Raw genomic sequence first — 24,258 nt, 5'->3', positions numbered from 1 at the left:
GGCATCAACTTAATTATTGGAGGATCATCCACCCAACCAGAAGAAGTTGTTTTGCAGCTACTTAAACTACCTTGTACATCTTCAATCAACTCCAATTTAACTCTGCAAAGGGCCACATCGTCCTTTTTTAGTTTTACGTCTTCAACAAAATTCAATAGTCAAAGGAGGATTCCACTTTGATCCAAAATTGGCTGGAAGAGCCAGCGTGGAGAACAATACCAAATGCCGGGCATGAGCTTAAGTGGTATTCTTTTGCCTTTCCTTCTTGCACATTACATGATAGTTGCTGTGTAAACGAATTAAAAAGCCTTACCTCGGTGGTGTAACTGTCTTTATTAGTGGTGAAGTCATTTAGTGTGGCGCGGTAACCAAAGGACTTGGGATGTCATTTCCGAATTCTGCTGGAAGATGTGTTAATCGCTTCCTCCAAATCATAATCTTGAGCATGTACTGCTCAACAATAAGCAACGGGGTAGTCTTTATAAGAAAGTTGAAGGGCTCTGCTTCTTATTTTATATATGCTATACCAACCTAATCTAAACGGAGATAAGAGTACCGCCTAACATGACTCAGGCAAGATAAAAGGAAATAATCCAATTCTCCAATAACCGTTCACACGAAGCATGAGCATAAGAGATACTATGTCTGGCCATGTCTAAGGCACTTTGTTGCACACACCTGCTCATTTCACTATGCATATTTTAATAACAGAGGCAGCTCCAATGCGATGAAGTGCAACAACCGCATCACCAGGCTTGCACAACCCCCTCGCTGTTGCTGACTTGAGAGCAGCTTCCAAAATCACCTCTGTAGATTCTGCATCTGTGGCCTTGGCTGATCCTTCTGCCAAAAGGGGAATCAAGCCCCTATATATCAGACTATGCCTTGCAGGGGTCTCATCACTACATGCCCAGTCAAATGAATCAGTAGTCAGTACGGGAACAACCACGGAAAGGATTGGGACAGCTGGCCGGTACTTGGCAACCAATTTGGCTGTGGTCCCGCCACGTGTCAACACCACAATGAGCTTTGCTTTGGCCTTGTTAGCAGTACGTACAGCCGAGGATGCGAGACTCTCCAATGGGCTCATAGGAAGTGGAATTGATCTTATCATATCCTTGAAGATGGCACCATAGTCAAGGGAGGATTCCGCTTCAATACAAATTCGACGCATTATCTTGACTGCAAGCTCTGGATAGGCCCCGGCTGCACTCTCTCCGCTGAGCATAACACAGTCAGTGCCATCGAGGACAGCATTAGCAACATCAGTTGCTTCCGCACGGGTTGGCCTAGGAGACTTGATCATAGACTCGAGCATCTGAGTAGCAGTTACAACAGGCTTGCCAACAAGATTGCACTTGTATATCATCATCTTTTGTGCTAGGAAAATCTTCTCAACTGGAATCTCCATTCCAAGATCACCACGAGCAACCATGAAAGAGTCAGTCTCACGCAAGATCTCATCGAAGTTAATTACTCCCTCCTGGTTCTCAACCTAACAAAACCAAAGGAATCAAATTATTTATTATTTGATTGAAATAAGAAAAAAAAAACAAGAAGCATGATAAAGAAACGATTATATCAGCTAATATCCTGGACATGGAGATGCTGAGATGCAGTTGTGGGAATATAAGCTCGATGATGCCTCCCGCACATGCATGCGCTCTGTTATGAACTCAAACAGAATACAAAAGAGGGCATTATACCTTTGACATTAACTGTATGTGCTTGGCATGGGGCCCAAGAACCTTGCGCACATGAACAAGGTCGGAACCCTTGCGTACAAAAGAAAGGGCAATCATATCAATGTTGTTGGGAACACCCCATTCCAAAATGTCTTCCTCATCCTTCTCTGTCAGTGTGGGAAGATCCACAACAACGCCAGGAAGATTAACATTTTTTCTCTCGCCAAGCACTGCAGTGTTCTCACAACGGCACCTGACAGTTCCAGCCTGGGGATCACAAGATAAGACAGTGAGGGTGATGGTGCCATCTGCACACAATATGGTATTCCCAGGCTTGACATCCACAGGCAGTTTTTTGTAGCTCATGGAGATCGTGTCTGTGTCACCCTTGATGCTGTAATCAGTAGTGATGGTGATTTCCTGACCTTCCTTCAGCTGAATAGGTTTTCCATCTTTCAGGAAACCGGTACGAATCTCAGGTCCCTAAGACAAAAGGTTATGGAGGTACATAAACAAGTGTTTGCGAGTACAAAGAAGAAGAAAGACAGGACAAATAAGTGCTCTGCTTAATTAGGTGCAAATGCTTCATTATCTGTCCAAAAAAAGGGACTTGGATATCGATCTCATCAAGAGAGAAACTGATGTGATTGTAGATGCCTAAATGACAAGGAAAAATGCATCATCAACAGCGTATAATACAGATTAGAAAGGCAGGCAGAGAGTGGTAGATGGATGGATGGAAGAATTACGGTGATTAAGATTAGCAGTAATAAAATAAAAATAAAAATTGAGGTTAATAGTAGGAGTAATTAATGGGGAGAGTGAGAGATGGAAAAAAGAGCAGAGACCTTGGTATCGAGCATGACAGCAGAGAGGATGTTGGTGTTTTGCATAGCAATCCTGAGATTGTTCAAGGTCTCCTGGTGGTACTCGTGGGTGCCATGGGAGAAATTGAAGCGAGCAACGTTCATGCCAGCTCTGAGAAGCTTCTCGAGCATGGGGACGGATCGAGAAGCAGGTCCCAGAGTGCAAACGATCTTAGTCTTGGGGACACGCCCCTCTTCATCATCCAGGTGCTCCTTTAGGAGTCCTTCTATGTCTATGTTGGCCATTTGATTTTTATTTTTACTTTAATTTCTGCCACAAAAACAAATTAATATTTGTATATTTCTATCATAAAAAAAAAGACATGTATCTACCTATCTATCCATGTATGCAAGTAGATCAATTATCATCCATTCATTCGGTGTTTGAAACCGGCAGATCCAACTGAAGAAGAAGAAGAAGAAGAAGAAGAAGAGATGATTGATTGATTGAGCTTCAACAACTTACTGTGAGAGAACAAGAAGGAAATTAATTAATTATGAATATGAAATCAGAAGAAGAAGGAAAGGACAAGAAATGGCGGTAAGTTTACCCAATTCAAGTGCTGGGGGTAGCTGCTGCTGCTGCTGCCCGTTTCGTTTACCCAATTCAAGTGCTGGGGGTAGCTGCTGCTGCTGCTGCCCGTTTCGTTTACCCAATTCAAGTGCTGGGGGTAGCTGCTGCTGCTGCTGCCCGTTTCTTCTCCTGTCTCTGTCCCTCTCTATAGTCTATATGTTATCATGTAAGTATTTGCTTATAAAAATCTAAAATCCGAAACGGTGGTTGCTCTGTCTCTCTCTAATCTCTATTATTCTAGTGGTTATGAAATGACGCTTGTTGCTGCTTGTGCTTGCACGCGTGCTGCTGACGCACAAGAAGCACAACTGAACCACCTGAAACACGAGAGACTTCAGTTTTTACAGTCAGATCTTTGAACATTTAATTTAAATTAATTTTTCTTCTTCTTTATTTTTATCCAATGAAGACATGCATATCAGCATATACCATTACCACGCAACGGAACATTCCACATTCCCCCTTTTATTCCTTCCTCTTCATTTACTGGACTATTATTTTTCTTTTATTTTCTTTTTTCTTGGTACATTTAAAAAAAAAAAAAAAACCCTACAGAACAGTCCTACACCGCAGTCTAGTACACGAAAGATGATGGATCAGCGATTCATGAATTATTTTCGGACTCTAAAATTTTTGTAGTGAAATAATATAGCTTAGAGATTATAAAATATGCTTAACTCACGGGTAACAATTGTTTTCTACAATATTCTTGGATAGTAAAATAGAATGATATAAGAAAAGAAGAAAGAGGAAAAAATACATGGAAAAAAAAAATCTTGGAAACACATTAAAACTAGCAATACTAATATTATTAAAAAAAATTTAACAAGATAAATTCAATAATATCAAAAAATATCATTCAAATATTTCAAGATTTGTTTTTCTTTAAACGACTTGTATAACTCACTCTAATTATCATTAAAAATAATATTTTTAATGTTTATAAATTTATTTCATCAAAAATTTTCTAACAACAATAATAATATCGTTATGAGAATTTTATCGTGTTTTGAAAGTTTTTTCTTTTATTTTCTTTTTAATTTATGAAGAGAGATTGAGAGAGAACAAAAATAAATAAAGAAATCACCAACATCATTGTCGGAGAGATTTTTACTAGACAAATTCAATGGCACAATGATTAGAGTAAACCACCCAAGCCATTCAAAAACAAGTGATTTCTAATATTTTTGGACAGCTCATGTACAGTACAGTTATAATTGGTAACCTTTCCTGGTGCTTTTGATTATCTCCTCGAAAACATGAAGCAAAGCAAACATCCACGTGGTAGATTTTGATTTGGGTGAAGATATTAATCATCTTGGAAGGGGTTTAGGCATTCACGAGATCACATGCTCGCATGCGACATATTTTTTCTCATTGGTTTTTTTCTTTTTAAAATTATTTTTATATTTTTTTTAATATTAAATTGATAAATAATTTAACTTTATAATTTTTTTTTCTTTTTATTAACTAAAAAGTTAAATCATGTGACGAAAACACTATACTTTTTCTCATAAAATATGATAAATTGCTACAAATTATTTTATTCAGTCTCTAAGTTTTTGATCACCAACATAATCTTTTTTTATCATGAAATATTTGTTTTATCATATCTTTAATTTTTATTATTTATCTAATGCTGGTTTACAATTATAATATTATTAAGTATATTTATTTTATAAATTCACGGACGAAAACTATAGCGTTTTTTCCAATTAAATAAAATAAAAAGCCATTTAGAACAATATTGTAACAATCCACAGTGTTTTGTGAGAAAAACTACAACGCTTTCCTCATATGATTTAATTTTATTGTAATTATAATTCTTAACCAACTCAATATTAAAAAAAAAATCGACAAAGATAATTTTAGAAAAAATCATAAAAAAATCACATGGAAAAACACTACAACAATTCACAGTGTTTTAAAGAAAAAAATTATAAAGCTAAATTCTTAATCAGCTCAATATATTAAAAAAAAAACATCAACAGAGACAATTTAAAAAAAAAACACCAAAAAAAAGAAAAAAAATCATGTTGGAAACACTGTAGTAATTCACAGTGTTTTGTGATGAAAGCTACAGTGCTTTCCTACATGATTTAACCTTATTTGTAATGACTTGTAATTATAATTTCCAAACAACTCAATATTAAAAAAATAAAATGAAAAAAGATAATTTGAAAAAAATTATAAAAAAAAAACATACGGAGAGACATTGTAGCAGTCCACAATGTTTTATAAGCAAAGCTACAATATTTTCCCCACATGATTAAGCTTTATTACAAAGTTAAATTCTAACCAACTCAATATTAAAAAAAAAATCGACGAAGATAATTTTGGAAAAAAATATCACAAAAAAAAAAAACACAAAAGAAACTGGAAGAAAACTATGTGAGGAAAAACTGTATCAATCCATAGTGTTTTGTGAGAAAAAACTTGTATTTACTTGTAATTGCAATTCCTAACCAGCTTAATATTTAAAAAATAAACTTGACAAAGATAATTTTAGAAAAAAACATTATAAAAACAGAAAAAAAACCATGTGGAAAAAAACATTGTAGCAATCAACAGTAATTTTCAAAAAACATTACAGTGCTTTCCTAACATATTGTAACTGTAATTTTTAACCAGCTCAATATTAAAAAATAAAATAAAAAAGATAATTTTGAAGAGAAAAAAACCATGCAGAGAAACACTGTAGCAATCAACAATGTTTTAAAGAAAAAAATTACAAAACCAAATTCTCAATCAGCTCAATATGGAAAAAAAAATCGACAAATATAATTTTTTTAAAAAAATAAAAAAACTATGTGGAAAAACATCACAACAATTCACGATATTTTAAAGAAAAAAAATTATATAACAAAAATTTTAACCAGATCGATATTTAAAAGGTAAAATCAACAAAAATTATTTTGGAAAAAAAAATAAATGAAAAAAAAATAGGAAACTTGAAAAAAAATTTTGAAAAAAAAACAAAAAAAAAGAAAAAAGTTAACAAAAAAAAACCGGGAGAAGAATCACTGTGGATTACTGTTGTAATCCACAGTTAAATATGTGTGGGGGGAACAGTTCTGAACAAAATCTCTCGAAATCCATTTTTCCCTCACACCAAACTATCACTCCATCAGCAGTGCTGAGCGCTTTTCGTCAGGGAAAAAAAAAGGAAGAAGAAGAAAAGAGGGTCCCAAACAGCAGCATCAGTGAAAAAACAATGAGACTATTAGCAACTAAGAAAGCAGTGTAACACTTGTGCAAGAAGTCTTATGGATCTAAGAACTAACACAAAAAGTTCTTTGTCTGAGATATTACAGTGTGATAAGCAGGTTAACTTCAGTTGGTCATTTTTTTATACACGTTTTGGTGGAATGTAGGGCACACGCTCATCTTCACATAAATTCTGCAAGGAGGCCAGTATAAGGGTTAGTCCAGATGGAGCGGAACATAAAAATCAGATATAAACAAATCATTGGGTGCAGCATACACCCACTAGCACAGGTAACGATTTTACAGTGGTGCTACATTCCAGTCTCGATGTGCACATCATGCAAGAAGATCCATAGCATTCCAGCTAAAAAGAGGAAAAGAATTCAAAGATAGAAGTTTCTGTGGTAAATTCTCTTCTTCAGCTATAAAGTATTGGCGGCACTAAAGGTGAATCTTTGACCTATATCTCAGCGTAACTCACAAAAATCCTATGACCGATCCAATGGATATAGTGAAAAGTCTATTTTTTCTTTCATAATCCCAGTTGGGGGAATGAATGCATCATCAGCTTTTACCTTCAGGTAGCACGAGAAACAAAAATACTGCCAGATACAACTTTCAACTAAGAAGATGAAGAGGAAAGAATGAAAGTTCAGCTGCTCATTGTCTGGGAAAATACAATTAAACATGCACCAGATGGCATGACTAGTAAAATATAGGATTAAATGGTGCAAGCAGCATGCTTTCAAATTGGCACAAAGCTTAGCCATGATAGAGCATACAGTGAACCCTTTTACAAATTTCAACCTCCAAACATATATACAAAATGAACTCCCAAACATGCATACAATGTGAGAGGTCTCAATGAAGTTTTGCACATTCCAGCAACTAAGAGTGGCGAGTGGTAATATTTCACACTGACATAAAACACTTTTTATAACTAACATAGTATCAACACAGAAATTTTCCACAAACAGCCAATGTGGGTGGATAAATTGAGCACGTCATTAGCATGCAAATGTAGCACGAAGTTTATGGTACTTTATCTTAACTGGAAACAGTTACTGTTGATTAACTAAGATGCAAAATTGATGTGTATATTTATCAAGCTTAAACAAAGCATCTATAATGTACTTGGTATGATGAATTATACCTGTAAGTCCTCTGGAAGTGCCTCTGAAACAGCAAGTGTATAACAACCAGGTACAAATCTTCCTGAAACAGGTTTAAGAGAATCAAGCAAAAAGAACCAATTTTCTAATAACATATTCAAATCTAGAACAGTAGATGGACAAAAATAAAAAAGAATCTACAGAATCTAAGGAGAAATATATTGAGGTACTAAAGTATCAATGACAATATTGCGTGTCAAACCATCCCTTGGAAAGAACATGAATTGCGTGCATAGGCATGCTTCTACATCTAGATACCTGATCAATCTAATCCTAGTAATGGAATGCCCGCAAAATGTCCATGGTGATGAGGGAAGATCAATTAGGAGAATTTTAAAAGCAGAAAAGGAAATGAATTGGACTATAGTTAGTATCAACTGAACAATGTTCAGAATATCAAAATTCCCAAAATCCTTCACTTGTATGAATATGCAGAACCTGTTGCACCACTAAAGACACTTCAACTAATAGTTTATCTGTGCCACACCTTGACACAAGTGGTGTTTGATAAGGAGCCTTAACCATCCTAACAACTCTCAAACCACACCAACTGAATTGCCCTTCATTAAATAAAAAAAGCTTCACCCCACACTCAATATGTGTTGGAATCAACGTGTGAATACCATAGGAAAGGAGCATCATGACAACTTACGCCTAGAGAAAAGATTTCTTGTGATAATTATTCAAATGAGCTAGTGAATCAGATTGTGACTAAAGAGAGAATCACCCTCGAATCTCCTTGCATGGTTTTAACTTTCTACCATCTAAGCAACTAACTTTATAACATCTACGCAAGTCTGGAAGAATACTACTTGGCCTCAATCCTATAACTATTCAGAATTATGTCCTTGGAAGGTTGGAAACAGCTCCGAAAATTCACATAAGCTAACACAACAAACAAGTAAAAAAAGAAAAGAAAAGAAAAAACTGGGGATCGGAAAGTATCTGAAAGCAGAAACAAAAACGAAGAAAGAGAGTCGGAGATTGTTGTTTAACATACCAATTCTCAACCAGCGAGCAGCCCAGCTTCTACTCGGATCCATAACAGAAATTATCCTGCAATAATGTTAGAAAAAGTAAGGCATGAAATAGGATGAGAAGAGAAGAAATTACAAAAATAGAGAAAAATAATTATTGGAAGAAGGAATTGTTGTTGAGATAATAGAAAAGGAAGAGAAAGGAGGATGCTTAGCCTACCCGGTAAAGTTAGGAGTTGTGCAATCAACGACACGCTCATGATCTTCGTCCATCTTAAAAAAGGGACAATTCTCGCATCCCGACTCTCTGAACTGCACATTTTTATTTTTAATATTTTACCGATAAATAATAAGTCCAGAACCCTAATGAGCAACAATCTGTACAAAGAAGGAGAAGAGCGAAAAAGAAGAAGAGAACCTGGTCGTAAGTTTTGACAAGGCGGCAACGAAGACAAGCTCTGAGCTCATGTCCAAAGCTCGTCGGGATTTGGGCTGCTGCACTTCCCATTCTATTCTTCTCTGCTTCTCTGGTGTGAGTTGTGACTAGAGAGGGGAGAAAGAACGAAAAAAGAAAAGAAATAAAAAGACAGTTGCGGGGATAAGAAGACGAAACATGTCGTCCATCAAAACGCAAAAGACACGTCGTCCATCTTCTAAAGCCTGCGTCGCACCTATGCATTACTGCTCTTTAATTCATTTTGGGTCTGCAATTCAATCGGCCTGGATTCGAAAGCCCGCTTCAGCACTTGACTGGTGCCAACCCCCAGACCACAGAGGATCCGCTGATAATCAAAGTGTGCGAGCCCTTTGGGGGTGATGCGAAGGTAAGGGTTCTTTTGCAAGGAAATAAAGATGACAGTGGATTTTTGCAAATAAGAAAATAAGGATGATTATGGATATTCACACATAGATTTTTATTTTATTAACAGTCATACTCTATCTATCAAGTTTTATCTGATTCAGATATTCATTATCTATTAAATAATATTTATCATTTGAAATGAATTAAAATTATAATATATATTTGAAGTATATATACAAATATGAAATTGCTGGATTATAAATAACATACAATCATACATTCTATGTCAATATTAGAGCATGTGTAAATTATATTAAGTTCTAAGAAATATAAATATTCTACGTGTGTGTATCTCAAGATGAATTTGGAATAAAAAATTACTACCTGTCTTTAATAAAAAAAAATGTATTTTTTTTAGGGGTAACCTTGCAAATAAAAAAAAAATACTCTCTGGTAAGTTTCTTTTTTTAATTTCTATCATTATAGATTAGTGTTCAGGGGTGTTATTGTAATTATTATATGTTAAATATCATTTAAAAAATTGTTGGCGCGTGCATTGCATATATTAGTATGTGGATGGCTTTCAAGCTATTAAAAGGATACGTATGGAGCTATCCAGCCACCAAATAATGCCTTCTGAAAGATCACAACACTCTATACATGATGGTATGACGTGTTTTTTTAAAGTTCACAGCGGTTGTCGTTGGCGATCTTTTTTTTTATTTTTCTTCTATCTCTCCTACTCGAGTCTTGCACTGCCCCTACAAAATTTAAAGACAACCCCTTCAATATTTCTTCATTGATATTCAGTCCATATACTTTTGATTACTTTATTTTATAACAAGCTATAAAATTATAGATGCTTTTTAATTTCATCCCTTTATTGTTTTTTAAATCAATTAAATTACAAATATTTTTTAATTTTATCCCCTGTGATTTTTTTAATCTTTTAAACATGGTCCTTGTTATTTTAATTGTTATTTATGTTGATTGAGATCATTTTTGTTTTCAAAAGTCATTATTCTTAGGCATGTTTACACCATTCTTTTTGTTTTTATCTTCATTCTTTTGTCGCTTGTTTTTTTATTTTATTTTTCTTTACACCTTTTTCTTAAAAAAATAATTATACAAATATTAAAGAGTTAGTATTTTACCGTAGCAATTAGAATATTGTCGCATTTTTCTAGAACATTAAAAACTAACTTGAAATCTTACATATTTTTATTAATACATATAATATTTAGTATGTTTTATTATATGTAAGTATCAACTTTTTATTCGTAGTTATATTCTTGATGCGGTGTCAAAAAAATATGTTAATAATACCCGAACATTAATTATTTTGCACTGGAAAAAAAATTACTTAACCTGCCATTAATGGCTCAAATTGACATATTAACACTTTTTTTTCATTTAATAGCACTGATAATTCTTGATTTATTTAATTAAATATATATATATAAAATTTTTTAATTTATAATAAAAAAATTATTGTGAAAAAATCATTTAAAAAGTTTACATATTTATTTTATATTTTTACAAAACAAAATTATCTTGTTTGGAAATACGATTCAAATAATTAGTTTATATTGTAATACAATAAGAAACATGGCTACAAATATGCAGAGGGGGGAGGGGGGGGGATGTCATCCATCCATTCATATTTGGCGCATTCAAGGTATCTCAAATGGATGTGCTAGCTGGAGAGGCACAAGCAAAAATTTACGGGGAAAACTATATTCAGGAGTTAAAATATTTATAGTTAGATACCCTGAGCTATACTGTGAATTACTATTTTTTTACATAAAAATTATTAAAAAAGCAAAGATCAAAGAACCTTGGGTATGATTTGGCACTTCTTTCCAGCCCCAAGCTATTTGGGTATGAAAAAAGATTTCATATCCAAGTTAATAATGAAAATAATAATAATAATAGTAATAATAATAATTGATTTTACATTTTAAATCAAATCTATGTTTTTTTTTGCGATAATAATAATATTTGTTTTTTGAAATTTAACAATATTAACGAATATAATAATATTAATAATAATATTAAACTTGTCTTACCCAAGTTTTTATAGTTTTTAATTCCTTCAAATAAAATTGATGGTTTTTCTTTGACAGTAATAATATATTTTTTTTCAAATTTATTAATGATAATGATAACAACAACAACAATAATAATAAACTTGCCTAACATAAGTTCTTATAATTTTTAATCTCTTCAAATCAAATTTATGGTTTTTCTTTAATATTAATAATATTTTATTTCAAATTTATTAATGATCGTAGTAATAATAATATTTTTTAATTTTACCATTTAAATCAAATCCATGGTTGTTTTTCAATGTTAATAATATTTTTTTCAAATTTATTAATTATAATAATAATATATATAATGCAAATAATAATATTTTTAATATTAATAATAATATTAAACTTGTTTGACCTAAGTTTAAGTAGGTATGGCTGCAACGCCAGACCTAAGAGTTTTGGTTCTGGCTGCAACGCTAGGAATAAGAGTCTTGGGTCCCTTTTAAACATCAGACTCGCGAACTCTAGGTCTAGCTACAACAGTAGACCCAGGATCTTTGGGTCTGGATGCCAAACCCAAGAGCTGCAGGTCTAAACACCGAACCCTAGAGCCTTAAATCTTGATATCGAATCCAAGTGCCTTGGGCCTGGTGGGGCTGCAAGACCGCAATGACTTGGGTCTGATGCCCCTGCTAGGCCCAGGTAACTTGGATCGGGCACCCCTTTCCAACCCCAAATTACTTGAGTCTGGAAGGGGATGACAAACTCGAGTTAATAACGAAAATAACAACAACAACAATTTATTTTACCCTTCAAATCAAATCAATGTTTTTTTTTATGGCAAAATATTTTTTTCAAATTTAATACTATTAATGAATATAATAATATTTATAATATTAATAATAATATTGAACTTGTCTAACTCAAGTTTTTTTAGTTTTTAATCTTTTTAAATAAAATTTATGGGTCTTCTTTGTTAGTAGTAGTATTTTTTTTCAAATTTATTAATGAGGACGACAACAACAAGAATAATATTAAACTCGTGTGACTTAAGTTCTTATAGTTTTTAATCCATTCAAATAAATTTTATGGTTTTTCTTCAATAATAACAATATTTTTTCCAAATTTATTAATGATGATGATAATAATAATAATAATAATAATAATTTTTAATTTAACCATTCAAATCAAATATATGGTTGTTTTTTTAATATTAATAATATTTTTTTTAAAATTTATTAATTATTATTATAATAATATTATTTATAATAAAAATAATAATATTTATAATACAAATAAGAATATTTTTAGTATTAATATTATTAATACCCACTTACATTGGGCTTGGTTGGGGCGCTGGGCCTAGGCAACCTGGGTCTGGCCGGGGGCAGACCCAACCAATCTTAAATGCAAAATCCTTCACTTGTCCCTTGAATCCAGTAAAATAAAAAAAAAAAATTAAAATAAACAATTCAACGTCACTTGTACTAACCCAACACAGTGACAAGACAACTATATTTGCACAGAACGAAAAGAAACACCAATGAAACCACTGCCATCCTGTGAAAAATCAACCAAAATCAGAAGCTATCACGCAACCAGGTACATCACAGTAAGCCCTGAATTTAACTACCAACACCTCCCCACTAAATAAATCAGGATTATAACATGCCACCAAAAACTCACTGATAATAAACAATCCACAACACACCATGCACACCATGAAAAAATAGCAAAAAGCAAACCACCCAAAACTTATAGCGTGAACCAACCAACTTCTCTCCGATAAGCATTGCTCAAATTATTAGTAAAAACAGTCACAATCCACTGTAAAATACTTATTTCTTTTATTTTTTGTTATAATATGCTGAAGAATTATTTCTATATACTTGTCAAAAATATTAAAAGTTTGTTTAATATATTTTTAAGAATAGAAAATTGACTGAAATTGTATTAATTAATTATAATTAATAAATAATTTTATTAATATAAAATATAATTAACTCTTTAAAGTACACATAAAAAATCAACCAAAATCAGGAGCTATCACGCAACCAGGTACATCGCAGTAAGCCCTGAATCTAACTACCAACCCCTCCGCACTAAATAAATCAGGATTATAACATGCCGCCAAAAACTCACTGATAATAAACAATCCAACAATCCACAACACACCATGAAAAAATAGCAAAAAGCAAACCACCCAAAACTTATTGCTGAGAACCAACCAATTTCTCTCCAATAAGCATTGCTCAAATTCTTAGTAAAATCAGTCATAATCCAATTGCTTAAATTCTTAGTAAAAATTGTCACTGTCCACTGTAAAATACTTATTTCTTTTATTTTTTTGTTATAATATGCTAAAGAATTATTTCTATATACTTGTCAAAAATATTAAAAGTTTGTTTAATATATTTTTAAGAATAGAAAATTGATTGAAATTGTATTAATAATTTTATGAATATAAAATATAATTAACTCTTTAAAGTACACATAAAAAAAAACTATATTTACTCTATTAAAAAAATCATAATACCAATTTGGTTCTCGCATCTACTCTCGGAGATGCTCTTACCTATTACGCTTTAGGATGTGTTTAGTACTGTGGTTGTTGTTGTGGTTGTGGTTTGAAAAAAGTTATTTTATAAAAAGTACTTTTAGTTGAGGTTTGTTTGAAAAAATATATATTTGGTTAAAACTGTGGCTACAATTGAGGTTAGCCAAAATGTAGTTTAATGTGTTTGGTTAATAATGCTTTTAAAATTGAAATTATAAAATATATTTTTTTAAAAATATATTAATATTGATGGTTTTTAATTTAAATATTATAGATTTAACTATTACTATTATATCATGAAATAAATAATACTTTATATAAAATATTTTTTTTGTTCCATTAAACTATCTACAATTTCATCACGTATGAAATACATCCGACAAGAACTGTATTTTTCACAAATTTCTTAAGAGCGCAACAACATCAGGTAAAATATAATCAGAAATAAAATTGAAATTACAATTAAATTTTACAAATACTATATTATCAAGTGATATTCGTCTAATTTATGTAGTGTCATTAAATAATATTTAACACTAATTTTTTTAATAAAATATAATTAAAAAAGTATTTTTTATTTTATTAGATCAGATCTAGTTCAATAGTTTCAAACTGGATTGATCCGATCAGAACAGTAAAGCCATAATCCAGCATGGTCCACTGTTTAAGGAATAAAATCCATTAATGGAATAAAAAGAATAAAACCCATGAACTTACAAGAAGTAGCTCCTAGCTGCTTCTTGAAAACCAGTGACACATCATCGTTATAAGTGCATCCAAAAAAAAACTGATTCTCTTACCCTACCAAACATTAATAGTATGTTCACCCGCAGCCACAACATTAGTCTATCCTGTCACTGGCGACAGACAGACTAGTAGTAGACTATTGATCAACTGCTTGGCTTTCTACTCTCTCTTCCGACTGTACCCACGTTCCCTGCCTAGAGCAGTAAAGCGGCTCATATATAAAACCAGTGAAGATGATGGAGAACTGTGCTAATGGTAGTAGTAACTGTTTACTAGCAGTGTGTCTCCTGTTACTCATCTCCTCTTCTTCATCATCATCCATCAGGGGTAGCCCCGGCGTAACCAGTGTTGATTCGGTTTCAAGAGTAGAAAAAAACAGACTTCCGTCAAACTGGGATAGTAGTAGAAGAAATCTGCTTGCAAATGGTCTTGCCGACACTCCTCCCATGGGGTACGCACCTGCTTCCTACTACTTCACTCCCCTATGTATACCTGTTTACTTGTGTCCTGATCAACCTGTCTCTCTTGCTTCTCTCTCTCTTTTTTATTTGGTAATCTTTCAGTAATTGATTGGGCTTCTGAGGTTGACAGTGCATTTGAACAGTATCAGGATATATACATAGATATCTATTCATGTATAATTGAATTGATTTCCCCCAATCTATTAGTCTTCGATTATTTCGGCACTTACTTTATCCTTCAAATCGTTGGCTGAACACTAGTCTCATCATCATGCATCACTTTCACTCCATCAAACAACTACTCGTACCATGATCAGGCCCCTGCCCAAAGAAAAAAAAACACTAGCCTAATAATTGGGAACCGATTTGGATTTTCTTGTCAAAGCACGTTTTTTTTTTGTTTTTTACAAGTTTCCTTTTGTCGCTGAATTATAGTTATAGGCCTCTCTGTGCGTGCTTGATAATGCTGTTCGAGTTACAATTAAATCGAAGAATATGAAATCAATGCTTTTCGCATTTCTAACGGCACTTGGCCACCATACCAGGTTGCCAATTCCACTAATTGACAATTAGCTATGCTGATATGCTAGTAGTTATTGGTTACCATATAGTTGGTATTTTAATTTTAATTTGTTGTCCTTGGTGATTTTCCACACTCATTTATTGGTTCTCGTCTTGATGTAGATGGAATAGTTGGAATCACTTCAATTGCAAAATTGATGAGAAAATTATCAAAGCGACTGGTGAGGGTGACTTCTTTTGTTCTCCATCTAAATCTAACTGTGCATTATGTTTTTACTTGGTCTAAAAAAGTGATTTTGTCCACATTATCATAAGCTTATACTACTATATAATGCACCGTGCAATTCCTAAAGTCTCAGGAGTCGCTTCCGTGATAACTATATATTCTATCTTGCTTATTTTGTTGACGTTACAGCTGATTTCCTGGTTTCCACCGGCCTGTCTAAACTTGGCTACACATATGTTAACATTGGTATGTGTGTGTTTCAATTACCTTCTTTCTTTCCGTAATCTTTGTCTTTCATGCCTTGCTTGATGTAATAAACCAGCTAACGAGATGATGCATTTATGTTAGACGATTGTTGGGCTGAAATGGCTCGTGATGGCAAGGTATATAAGCATTTGTTTCATCTCTTCTTTTATTTTCATTTTTCTTCAATATAAAAGCTTTTTGCTTGTGAAATATTATAATTAAAAGCATTTATTTTCAACTTGTTAAAGAGTTGTACTGGCTCTAAACTGTATTGAGTTTTGAGTTTCAGGGTAATCTAGTGCCTAAGAAATCAACATTTCCTTCTGGTATTAAAGCCCTGGCAGACTATGTTCACAGCAAAGGTCTTAAATTAGGAATCTACTCAGATGCAGGGTAATGCCTTTCTACCCTGTCCGCTCTAAACAAAAATATATGACATACTCAGAAATAGTATCTTGGTAGATGAATTAGCCCACCACATATCTTGCAGGTATTTTACTTGCAGCAAAACCATGCCTGGCTCACTTGGTCATGAGGAACAAGATGCCAAGAGTTTTGCTTCATGGGTAAACAACTAGAGAACCCTTTTCTTTTCTTTATGTTTAGGAAATCCAACTAAATCTTACACATGTGAAAGACGATCCTATTTGAATCAATTCACTTTGTTTGCAGGGTATTGACTATTTGAAATACGATAACTGTAACAATGATGGTACAAAGCCAACTGTTAGGTGATCCGATCATGTCTTTAGTTACATTACATGGTTAAATGTATTGTGCTTCTGTTGTTTGCTGTTAAATTAACACTTCAGGCTTCCACGTGACAAAAATCTTAATTTCATCTTGGTAGGTACCCTGTAATGACCCGCGCTTTGATGAAAACTGGCCACCCTATATTTTTCTCACTTTGTGAATGGTAACCTGATATATCATGGCTATGGATTTCGTAGCTCATTGTGCAATTTTCACATTTGTCTTGGTTTGACGTCTTTTTTTCCTTGTTTGTCAGGGGAGACATGCATCCTGCAACGTGGGGTGCTAAGGTTGGAAATAGCTGGAGGACAACTAATGATATTTCTGATACATGGGACAGGCAAATCATACTTGAATTAAGTTTGTCTTTGGATTGTAAGGTCCTGGTGTTTAAATACTAAACAAAAACTCTTTGCTCATTGGCAGTATGGTTTCAAGAGCGGACATGAATGAGGTCTATGCAGAGCTTGCAAGGCCTGGTGGTTGGAATGGTTTGTATTTTCTGCTAGTGAGAAAATGTTTTAGAAGCTGAGACATGTTTTAGCAAATTTTGCTTATCTTTGTTTGAGGTCTGTTTTCTCTTTTTTAACATAGATCCTGACATGCTTGAGGTGGGGAATGGAGGGATGACAAAAGATGAGTACACAGTGCACTTCAGTATTTGGGCCATTTCAAAGGTATTCTAGGCAACGTCTTCCTTTCAATATCCTGTTTTACGTGAGCCAATATTCTGGGAGAACTGTTTCAGTGAATTTTAGTTGTATACAGGCTCCCCTTCTTCTTGGTTGTGATGTGAGGAACATGACGAAAGAGACAATGGATATCATTGCCAATAAGGAGGTTATTGCTGTTAATCAAGGTAATCATATTGTCCTCTGCATTTACATGTTCATCTTACACGTCCATGTCTGCATGAATGAAATCCTTATTTCGCTAAATGGCGGTTCCTCTTGACCATTTATGATAAAGATCCACTTGGGGTACAAGCTAAGAAGGTTAGGATGGAAGGTGATCTTGAGGTAAACTTATTGGTCCATATTAGTTATACCATGTTTTACTCAGTGTAGAATCGTTGAGCATAATCTTAGTTACGCCATTTTTTTTGTCTCATCAGATCTGGGCAGGGCCTCTCGCGGGCTATAGGGTAGCTGTTCTACTTGTCAACCGAGGCCCCTGGCGTAATTCTATTTCCGCCCAGTGGGATGACATTGGAATTCCTCTCAACAGTATCGTCAAAGCAAGAGATCTCTGGGAGGTATTTATATAGTAATTTTAACTGTATGTTTTGTCATGTTAATGCCCTGGTTCTGTTGGGTACGAGTGTTTTGTGTTGGGTTAATGGAACTCGTTGAACATTTTGTCTTTCAGGATCTCTAATATTTGGGTATCTCTTATGCAGCACAAGACCTTGAAAACTCATTTTGTAGGGAACCTGACAGCCACTATGGATTCTCATGCATGCAAGATGTACATCTTGAAGCCCATTTCATAGAGTGCAGCTTAGCAGCATCTTTGGCACTGGAATTTCTATGGTTCAATCGGTTTAATTCTATTTTTTGGGTTCACTACAGGGGACTCACCCTCATTTCCAAAAACTATGTTTGCTTCTCCTGATCAAATAGACATGTTTGGTTTTTCAATGAAATAATCATGTTTTGTCAATTATAAGTTATATTGCATTGAGGATCTTTTGTTCAACCTTTGATACGGACTCCTATCTGAGAAGCTCATAGCCATCAGAGCACATTGCAGCTGGCCTTCTCTAAGAGCAGAACATCTTTCCCATGTCATTTTGAGAAGTATAGAAAGCTTAGGCCTGTACCTATGCAGGAATTGAGGATATCGATACGTTTCTCAATCATTGTGCAGCAGCAGGCCTCGAAGGATCAATTAATCAAAGCCAAGTTTCCAAAAAGATCCCTACTACTGTAGTTTTGTTTCTCAAAAAATGTTGAAATATGCACAACTGTTGGGAAATTCCATCCTAGACATATCGGACCGCTTGAAGTTTAACATTTTTTATTTGAACGAATAAATATGTTAATTTCAAATCATCATTCTTAAATCCAAAGACTCTTGACAATGACTGGTGGAAGAGTGCCCGCTCCTATTTCTAATGGGCTAATAAAATTTGGGTCCAATAGAAAACTAGGCTGGGTCCATTATAATGGAAGGAAAGAAAAGAAGCACTAACATTACCGATAAAGATAAAGAATGCTTTGTTACCATTATAAAGAAGGAGAACAGCGGTGGAGTACGAGGAGGAGAGAGAAATGCCCGTGTCTTTGTTGCAGATGCCGGGTATGGGTTTGGGTTTGGGATTGGGTTTGAGGTGGGGATGGGGATGGGGATGGGGATCGCGCCCACATAACATTAACAACAATTGCGATACAACTACCACTATAAAGAAGAAGAAGCTACTGGTTGTCGCTTCTTCGGATGATGGAATTGGAGAAAAGAAGACAAAAAGAGATGATAACGGCGGCTCTTTGGTGCTCTCCGGAACCACAGCGAGAGGACGAAGATTGCTCAAAGTTCGTGAAGATAAAAGGAAACGCGAATACGATCGCCTTCACAACTATCCTGCATGGGCCAAGTAATTAAGTCTCTCCCTCTCCCTCTCCCTCTCAATTAAATTATTATATTACCGATCCATCGCTGGCTACAACATTGCAGAGTTCTTGAAGATGCTTGCAAAAGTGACGAGGAACTCCGTGCCCTTCTTGGTGACAGCATAGGCAACCCGGAACTGATGAGGCAAAGAGTGGAAGACAGAGTGAGGAAGAAAGGCCGCAGTAACTTCCACAAGTCTAAAACGGGTTCTGTAGTTTCCTTCAAAGTCAGCTTCCGAGACTTCAACCCTATTGATTCCTACATTTGGTTTGAGTTTTACGGCTCTCCATCTGATCAGGATGTTGATATTATTGGCACTGTCAGTACTTATTGCTAACCTTCTAATTCTAATCTATAATTTATTTACGTTTAATGAAATATGATCAATTTACTCGCGTCCTTGCAGGTCATTCAATCTTGGTATCTAATGGGACGTTTGGGTGCTTTCAATTCTTCCAATTTGCAGGTATACTATTTGCTGCTCAACGATTAATACATCTTCCATGGATCTATTTTTGTTTCATTTCATCTCATCTCATGTGTGTCCTTGTTATCAAACTTTGTGTTTCTCTTATAGTAATATAACCTTGTCCTTCCTGTTATCATGTCTTGGCATCTACTTGTTGCTTTTACTTGTTTTTAACTCTGCTTGAACTGCTATATCCTTAAGTTATGTCATTTTATTCATGCTTAATGAGCACATTGCAAGATTTTTCACCTATCGATTATTGATTAATGGTTGCAGAACTGTGATTGGATTAACTGTTGTTTTGAGATGCAATTTCTACTTCCCCACTCCCACTTTATCAGATGGATGCAATTAGATAAATGGATAGATTTCTTCTCTGGTTTCTTTCTCAGCCTTAAATGAAATTCAAATTTATTGGCAGTTGGCAAATTCATCAATGGAGTATGATCCACTCTATGATGCAGATAAGGGCTTCAAAGTGATGCCATCATCATTTCATGATATCAGTGATGTTGAGTTTCAGGATAACTGGGGCCGTGTTTGGTACGACTTCTTTGTCTTTTTCTGACAGTGATCATACCATATTTCTTACATAACTGTTACATGTAGAAGATATCTGAAATCTCAAATGCGTTGTAACAGGGTAGATCTTGGTACGTCAGATTTTTTTGCCATCGACGTGCTCCTCAACTGCTTAACTGTATTGAGTTCAGAGTAAGACCGAACATGATGTCTAGTTTACTCGAAATCACCTTGTTCACCAATTCAAACTTCTAACTGGCTTGCTCCTTTTTGTCTTTCCTTTATGGCAGATATTTAGGTATTCAACAAGTAGTTTTTGGGGGTCGCCGAATAGGCGATTGGGAAGAAGGGATGACAAACCCAGAATATGGATACAAGTACTTCAAAGTCTAAAAGCAAACCTTGTTCAAGTCTTTCCCTTGCACACGCAGTTTTCTTTCTCTTACTGGAAAGTCATCATCTAGCATGGCATGAGAGATTATAAGATGAATATAAAGTATGATGGTGGAATTCGAGTTCAAGTTGCAGTTGAAAGATCTCTTAGAAACTGTGAACGAATTTTCTTTTTCTAGATAGTGATTTCGGCTTGTCGGTGTCGTCACCATTCCATGCTCCAAGACCACATCACCTTTAGAAGATCTTTCCAGTTTCCATGGGGAACTGGTAAGGGAACCTTTGATAGCCCGAAAAATGTGATGGGATGGATCTCTTTGACATTTTAGTTTCACTTGGTGCTGCGCATAGAGAGACATGAAAGCACATGTTTCAAATTGAATTGTGAATTATGTCTCGTTGTTTTTTAAAATAGTTTAAATGAGAAGAATGACTAACTTCCATCCTACAAGGTAGAAAATTATATGATTAAACATGCTAACTATTCAAGTAACTTAGCATTATGGGTATTTGGGACTTCTTCCTATTTAGATATGTTAGCGTTGTGTTTTTTTATTATTATTATTGTGATAAAATATTGTTCCTGTAAGTTCCTTAAAACCCAACATGTACATATTTTCTCATTTTACCTTCTAAAATTTGACATCAATGAAAACAGACGCGAGAAAGTGAATTTACTGCGTGGTTTGAAAGCATTTGCCAGAGAGGAGCGTTCTGCCCTTTTTTTCCTCGCTTTTAGCCAGTTTGCTATAAAGCAAAATCTAAAATAGCTTAGGAATAATTAGTTTTAATAGTTTCATTCATTTTTTCTAAGATGTTTGATAGCATGTACCTTTTTGAAGGAGGTAGAGACTCAAGTAGCTTGTAACTAGTATCTGTAAAAGATCTTTGATAGAAGTAGAGATTCTTTAATGCATAAATAAGTATTTTTTTTAGAAAGAGAAAATGCAAGAATATTTTAGAGAGAGTTGTTTTGAATATATATGTGTGTGTGTGCATGCAGTAGAGAATGAAAATTATGAACCTTTGATTTTAAGGTTTTATGGTGTATTTATAGCTTACGAGTCTTGTCTTTTTGTGAAGAGGAAGACTTGAAGTGTAATTTTATCCTGATAACATTTAATGAGGTATAAATATCATTTACATCTATATTAATGTTTGATAGAAATATGACGGATCTCTAGAGAAATTTTATATGCCTAAAATGTGCAAGGAGACTAGGGTCTAAGATGTCAGATATAACCGAGCCCGTGAAAACTGAGCTGTCTCCTAGGCTAGATTCAAGAGAGAAAGATCATCTTTTTGGGCGTGCCTCATGTAGGATTGCCATCCTCTTGGGCATGCTAACGAAGGATGATCATCCTCTTGGGTGTGCCAACGAAGGATAATTGTTACCTTGTATTTGTTGAACTGCTAAGTTCAAGTGTCTTGGGTTTAGCATGTTTGTCAGACTCACGTTACCTTGAATTTGATAAATAATCAAGTCTAAGTACCTTGAGTCTAGCATGCTCGCTAGACCCACATTACCTTATTCTCTAAGGCATGCCATGCGATGATGATCATTCTCTTTGGCGTGTCAAGAGAGGATGTAGTTTTTTTTTTAGGCGTGCTACGTCAGGATGGTCATTCCCTTGGGTGTGCTAAGGGAGGATGATTACTACCTTTGACTTGGCTAACTGTCAAGTTCAAGTGTCTTGGATCTGACATGTTTGCTAGATCCATGTTACCTTGAACTTGGTAAATGGCTAAATTCAAGTATTTTGAGTTTCGCATGTTTGTTATATCTACACTATCTTGGACTTGGTTGATTGCCAAGTCCAAACGCCTTGGGTCTGGCAATCAAACTCATGTTACCTTGGACTTGGCTAAATGCCAAGTCCAAACACTTTGGGTTTGACATTTCGTCAGATCCACATTACCTTATTTATTTGAGTGTGCCAAGAAAGGATTGTCATTTTTTTTGGCATGCTCAAGGGAGGATGCACATTCCCTTGGGCATACTTAGGGTTTGACACACTGCCAAGTCCAATTGTGTCTAGGTCTGGCCAGCGTCAAACCCAGCATTTCTAGGGCTTAACACTCTACCAAACCCATTCACTTCTAAGTCTGGCTAGAGCCCGCGTCTTATTTGGGCATGCCTAAGGGAAATACCAAGTCCTTCCTTGGGCACGCCAAAGGAGATAACCATCCTTTCTTGGGTCTAGCCTAGGGAAAGAGCTCAGTTTTCATGGGCTCAGCTACATCCGACGTCTTGGATCCTAATCTCCCTACACTTTTTAGATGTATAAAATTTCTCTAGGGATCTTTTGTAGGTACTAATCATAAGCTACCTTAGCTTACTAAACACTAAGTATATACTATCAAACATCTTGGCCAAGAAGAAATGAATGAGATTACTAGGACAAATTGATTAACCGATTATCCAACTTGGAAACCCTATTCTTAAATTACTTGGATTTTTTGGGACTTCATCACAAAAGAAAGATTCTTATTCCAGTAGTTAACTTTATACGAGGTATAAGATGGGTTCCACTTCTGCCAACAAGATGAAATGTTATATGATACGAGATGGATTGAGGGGTGAGTTAAGAGTTAATATGTATGTACATGTATCGTATTAAAGCACAAGTTGATCGTAGTCAACTACCTTAAGTCGTCGTGGACCCTGCCATCTATTCAACCCCTGATGCATCATGTAATATGTATGTGAAGCGAGTTGGAATCATAAAGGACCTGAGGATCTTGTGGAAGTGCCTTGCTGATACTTTAAGAATGTGTTTTTGTAGTTGAATTTATTTTTTAAAATGTTTTTTTTACTTTGAAAAATCATTGATGTTTTATTAAATATTTATTAATATTTATCTGTGATTTTGATATGTTGTGCAAAAAAAAAATTTAAATAAAACATTATTTTTATAAATTTTCAATTCAAAAACACTTTTATAAAGTAACTTGCACCATATTATTTAACACACACTTCGTACTCTTTGATCATGGACTTGATTTTGATTATAAATTATTAGTATCATGCCTAAGTTGTTATGAATACTTTTTAATATATATTTTTATTTAATTACATGGCAGTTAAAATATAAATTATAATGATTAAAATATAATTTTTTTATTTTTTTGTGTTCTCGTTCATGTGATTTTTTTTACAATGATATTTTTTTATTAGCAACATAGTTTATTAAATAAAAGCTAATGATGATTAAAGAATTTTTCATAAAAGTACATGACTTGAATTAAAGAGGAAAAAAATATGTCATTTAAATAAAAAAAATCACCTTTTGTATTCACATGTTTTGTTTATTTTACAAAAATATATATTTTTTAAGAAAAATAAATAAAAATTTATTATGATGATTAAAATAATTTTTAATAAAAAGATCATGAAAGTATTATTTTCAGCACTTGTATCAACATATAT

General features: G+C 34.2%; 4 protein-coding genes across 8 annotated transcripts; 2 read left to right on the top strand and 2 right to left on the bottom strand.

Annotated features, from left to right (window-relative positions):
• Positions 1 to 478: 478 nt before the first annotated feature.
• LOC133697662 (pyruvate kinase, cytosolic isozyme) lies at positions 479 to 3,403 on the bottom strand. Of its 4 annotated transcripts, none has more exons than XM_062120375.1 (5): positions 3,103 to 3,403; positions 2,885 to 3,016; positions 2,534 to 2,822; positions 1,707 to 2,168; positions 479 to 1,495 (listed from the first exon to the last, which is right to left on the bottom strand). In XM_062120375.1, the coding sequence occupies exons 3-5, from the start codon at positions 2,795 to 2,797 to the stop codon at positions 683 to 685; spliced, it is 1,539 nt and encodes a 512-aa protein (XP_061976359.1). In that variant the 5' UTR covers positions 2,798 to 2,822; positions 2,885 to 3,016; positions 3,103 to 3,403; the 3' UTR covers positions 479 to 682. The 4 variants fall into 4 exon arrangements, with proteins under 4 accessions (XP_061976359.1, XP_061976360.1, XP_061976357.1 ...); XM_062120376.1 differs by having other exon boundaries at positions 2,885 to 2,954; XM_062120373.1 differs by having other exon boundaries at positions 2,534 to 3,016.
• Positions 3,404 to 6,325: 2,922 nt separating this feature from the next.
• Positions 6,326 to 9,281, bottom strand: LOC133696709 (transcription elongation factor SPT4 homolog 2-like). Of its 2 annotated transcripts, none has more exons than XM_062118974.1 (5): positions 8,900 to 9,281; positions 8,702 to 8,793; positions 8,505 to 8,560; positions 7,486 to 7,543; positions 6,326 to 6,525 (listed from the first exon to the last, which is right to left on the bottom strand). In XM_062118974.1, the coding sequence occupies exons 1-5, from the start codon at positions 9,158 to 9,160 to the stop codon at positions 6,459 to 6,461; spliced, it is 534 nt and encodes a 177-aa protein (XP_061974958.1). In that variant the 5' UTR covers positions 9,161 to 9,281; the 3' UTR covers positions 6,326 to 6,458. The 2 variants fall into 2 exon arrangements, with proteins under 2 accessions (XP_061974958.1, XP_061974959.1); XM_062118975.1 differs by having other exon boundaries at positions 7,486 to 7,547; positions 8,900 to 9,260.
• A 5,357-nt stretch (positions 9,282 to 14,638) lies between these two features.
• On the top strand, positions 14,639 to 18,493 carry LOC133697174 (alpha-galactosidase 1). The gene is made up of 15 exons (XM_062119575.1): positions 14,639 to 15,074; positions 15,769 to 15,827; positions 16,022 to 16,078; positions 16,181 to 16,215; positions 16,368 to 16,471; positions 16,569 to 16,644; positions 16,751 to 16,809; positions 16,929 to 16,994; positions 17,088 to 17,171; positions 17,258 to 17,322; positions 17,426 to 17,508; positions 17,600 to 17,690; positions 17,801 to 17,850; positions 17,946 to 18,086; positions 18,231 to 18,493. Exons 1-15 carry the CDS (start codon positions 14,857 to 14,859, stop codon positions 18,321 to 18,323), a joined length of 1,281 nt encoding a protein of 426 aa, XP_061975559.1. The 5' UTR covers positions 14,639 to 14,856; the 3' UTR covers positions 18,324 to 18,493.
• Positions 18,494 to 19,073: 580 nt separating this feature from the next.
• Positions 19,074 to 21,279, top strand: LOC133697175 (uncharacterized). Its single transcript, XM_062119576.1, has 6 exons — positions 19,074 to 19,427; positions 19,508 to 19,763; positions 19,851 to 19,910; positions 20,335 to 20,456; positions 20,556 to 20,627; positions 20,726 to 21,279. The coding sequence occupies exons 1-6, from the start codon at positions 19,105 to 19,107 to the stop codon at positions 20,826 to 20,828; spliced, it is 936 nt and encodes a 311-aa protein (XP_061975560.1). The 5' UTR covers positions 19,074 to 19,104; the 3' UTR covers positions 20,829 to 21,279.
• The last annotated feature ends 2,979 nt before the right edge of the window (positions 21,280 to 24,258 follow it).

This window comes from Populus nigra, chromosome 6, assembly GCF_951802175.1.
Source record: "Populus nigra chromosome 6, ddPopNigr1.1, whole genome shotgun sequence".
In the NCBI taxonomy this organism is placed as follows: domain Eukaryota; kingdom Viridiplantae; phylum Streptophyta; class Magnoliopsida; order Malpighiales; family Salicaceae; genus Populus; species Populus nigra.
This window is presented reverse-complemented; position numbering and strand designations above follow the sequence as displayed.